Here is a 3,735-nt window from a genome sequence, read left to right as displayed (position 1 = left end):
TATATATATATATATATATATACATGTAGGCGCAGGCGTGACTTTGTGGTAAGATATTTGCTTCCCAACCACAAGATTCTGGGTTCAGTCCCACTGTGTGGAACCTTGGGCAAATGTTTTCTACTATAGCATCGAGCTTTGTGAGTGGATTTAGTAGACGGAAACTGAAAGAAGCGCGTCGTATAAGTATATGCATATATTCATGTGTACCCTGAACTCTCCGAATTTGAGGACCTGTCTTTGTGTCAGAAATCAATAATTTGTTACGTTAGGGTGGTGGTTTGACTTAATCGTTGAAGCGTCAGAACAAAATGCCGTGCGATATTTTCTTACGTCCAGTTGTGTTTGTGTTCTGAGAGCTAAGTACGAAATTTCCTTGAGATCAACTTTCGTTTTTGTCGTCCTCGGATGATGAAATAAAGACCTACTACTAGCGCTAAAAATCTGTCAACTTACCCATTTACTTGACATGTAATTGCGCTAGTCCTGCAAGATGCCCTCTAAATGAATTTTACTTTGCAAAATTTGTTGTGTGACATAACGATGTTTTTTTACTAACAATAGTTCTACAGACAAGAAAATACCAACATAATAAGTGAAAATACACTAAAATCCAGTTTAGATCATTCTACACACTCCTAAACGTCAACAAAAAGACAGACAGCAACTTCTCCAAGTTCATTTGGTCAATGAAACACAAACTCTCACAAGCTTCAAGCTGAAATAGACTTTACTAAATCATACACGCAGAATGAACACTGTAAGCTGTAAAATTAGCATCGCCAGAGTTAAAGGACTATCACATTACATAACATTAAAGAACACAAAACAAAATAGTAAGAGAAAAAGTACGTTAGATAATAATACTAACAACCTACATAAAATTGAAAAGAAAACTAGAAAATTAGTAGCGGTTGCTTTGCTAATTCTAAGTACACACGCATATTCATATACAGTCACAGAAGCCTAATAATAAACTAAAAACAATTAACAGTTTCACACATTTTAAATCAGGCGATGATGATTTCTTCATAAGTTACATTATTCCCACGTTCCCTCGCTGCCTAATACAAACGTTTCGTAATAAAAATTCATACTTCGTTATTCGTCTTTTACATTTAGTTTGATCATGAAAAGAATGTACGAAAAATTCCTTGATGTAAAACGTAAAATGATTAAACACTAATATAATCACAATCGTGTTTTTGGTACATGATTGAAAGAAGGTGATTACACTCATACATACATACACACGCATGCACACACATTTACGTATAGCTATATATATACATACATTCACACATACACACACATATATGTACACACATATATATATATAGATACACGCACACACACACGTAGCTGTATCGAAAGAGAAACAAAGCCAGAGAGAGAGAGAGAGAGAGAGAGAGAGAAAGAGAGAGAGAGAGAGAGAAGTAGACATAGAGAAAAGTAGATGTATAGGCAGAGAAACATACAGATAAATAGACAGACAGACAGACAGACAGACGGACAGAGAGACAGACAGACAGACAGACAGACAGACAGACAGACAGACAGATAGGTAGACAGAGAGACAGACGGACAGATAGACAGACAGGTAAGTAGGTAGATAAATAGAGAGAGGACAGACAGACAGACAGACAGAAAGACAGACAGACAGATAGATAGATAGATAGAGAGAGAGAGAGAGAGAGAGAGAAAAAGAGAGACAGACAGACAGAAACAGACGGACAGACAGACAGACGGACAGACAGACGGACAGACAGACAGGTAAGTAGGTAGATAGATAGATAAACAGAGAGAGAGAGAGAGAGAGAGGACAAACAAACAGACAGACACAGACAGACAGACAGACAGACAGACAGACAGACAGACAGACAGATAGATAGATGGATAGACAGACAGACAGACATAGATAAGTAGATAGGTAGGTAGGATTGATAGAAAACCATCGTTGCTTGCGTAAATCCCCATATACCAGCGTTGATTCGGTCTCCTGTCATGCACGTGCGTTGGAGAATGTTCCTCTGGTGTTGACCCCTCCTGTCTAGATACCCTCCCTGTATTCGATCCACCATTCGACTCCTTTTGTCTCTTTTTCTTTTCTCGCCCAGCATCTTCTAGCATGGCCCTTTTCGGGTTCTTTGCTCGTTCTTCACGTTGGGCCCTGATAGCTGCCAGGCGCTTCACTTTGGCCGGATTTGGTGGGCAAGGGAGCGTAACCTGGGATAAAGAGACAATGAGAGAAGAAAATAGTAGTATTAGTAGTAGTGGTGGTGGTGGTGGTGGTGGCAATAGTAGTAGTGGTAGTGGTAGTTGTAGACTTCGTAGTATCTGTGTATGTATGTAAGTGTGAACGGAATGTATATGTATGTATCTGTAGTGTGGTCTTGAAGAAAAGCTTGTTATCAGTTTATAGACACCATTTGTTGCTACATTAATACAAGAAGAGCAAATTTTATATGAAACGACGTATATCACAGGAGCGGGGAATCTCCACCAGAATTTCACATTTATGCTGGTTACACACATCAATGCATATTCTTGTTACCGTGTTGTCGTGGTATGCTTCTTCATCAATCGCGCCAGGTTGAATATGTGGCTGTGAGAATAGCTACGACTTAAGAGTGAACTCCACCAAGGACCGAATTCACTCTGTTCTTTTCGCGCTAAAATGAATCGTATTTGTAGGCTCGGATCCAAATGTTATATCAGCCTCTTTCCAATCGAGTTGTGAAGAAAAAAGGTAATGGAAAAGGAACAATAAAGAAAATGAACAATAAAGAAAAGAAAAGAAACAGCAGAAAAAAACGAATGCAAAACGTACAATAACCAATACAAAAAAAAACTGTCTATGGAAGTAAAAAGCTCACAGCAGAGTCTATGCTGGAATTAAGATTCCGTTTATGTTATTGCAGATGTTTGTCTTTTTTTTCTCATTTGTTTAAGCATTGTTTTTATGTCTATGCATTTACATAACCACGTATGATTGGACATGGAAATCAAAACAGACACAAAGACAAATTGACTTACCAAAATAGGTTTCTGAAACTCAGTACTTTCCCATTCTGTTAATATAATTGGACTGCAAGATAGCAACCCTTTGAATGAGTTCTTGTGTGAACGAAGTTCTGCAAGCGAAGCGCTGTCCACTGGCTGGGCCTGAGTAGAAGGAAAATGATTCTCAAACCTTTTATTTGAGCTGTTGTATAATTGAAAACTGAGTCATTGAGAATTAAAAAAAAAAATACAAACAATGACAAAAATGTGGAAACAGGAGAACGACAAAGGATTATACGTAAAAAAAAAAAACAGGTAGAAAAATAAACGATTAATGCGGATGACCCCTCTGTCCGGCTTTCGCCATGATAGATCGCTAGCCACTACACATTTTTTTTTCTCTCCTTGTTTCTTTCTGCGTTCCTTTCCGTGGAAGAAAGTAGGTTCGAAACGTTAAAGATTTTTTCACTTCCCGAGCGTTAAACTAGTACATCTATTTGTCGTCTACACCGCCTGTCTTCGTCTTTTTGTGAATTCTCCCCCTATATGTATATATATATATGTATATATATATATAAAGAGAGAGAGAGAGAGAGAGAGAGAGAGAGAGAGAGAGAGAGAGCACTCCGTCTGTTTCAACGACGAGGGTCCCAGTGAAATTACATATATATATATATATATATATACATATATATATATACATATACATATATATATATATATATATATATA

The 3,735-nt window shown here is 37.6% G+C and overlaps 1 protein-coding gene across 2 annotated transcripts in view; it reads right to left on the bottom strand.

The window, feature by feature from the left end:
• Positions 1-32: 32 nt before the first annotated feature.
• The window catches only part of LOC106880843 (uncharacterized), a 35,347-nt gene continuing 31,644 nt past the window's right edge, over positions 33-3,735 (bottom strand). For both annotated transcript variants that reach the window (XM_052970140.1, XM_014930976.2), the window contains exons 6-7: positions 3,037-3,165; positions 33-2,226 (exon numbers count right to left, since the gene is read on the bottom strand). In XM_052970140.1, coding sequence (XP_052826100.1) covers positions 1,297-2,226; positions 3,037-3,165 — 1,059 coding nt within the window. In that variant the 3' untranslated portion in view covers positions 33-1,296. The remainder of the gene's footprint in view (positions 2,227-3,036; positions 3,166-3,735) is intronic.

Source organism: Octopus bimaculoides, chromosome 8 (assembly GCF_001194135.2).
Source record: "Octopus bimaculoides isolate UCB-OBI-ISO-001 chromosome 8, ASM119413v2, whole genome shotgun sequence".
Lineage (NCBI taxonomy): Eukaryota > Metazoa > Mollusca > Cephalopoda > Octopoda > Octopodidae > Octopus > Octopus bimaculoides.
The sequence above is the reverse complement of the archived record's forward strand: the minus strand, read 5'-3'. Positions and strand labels throughout refer to the sequence as shown.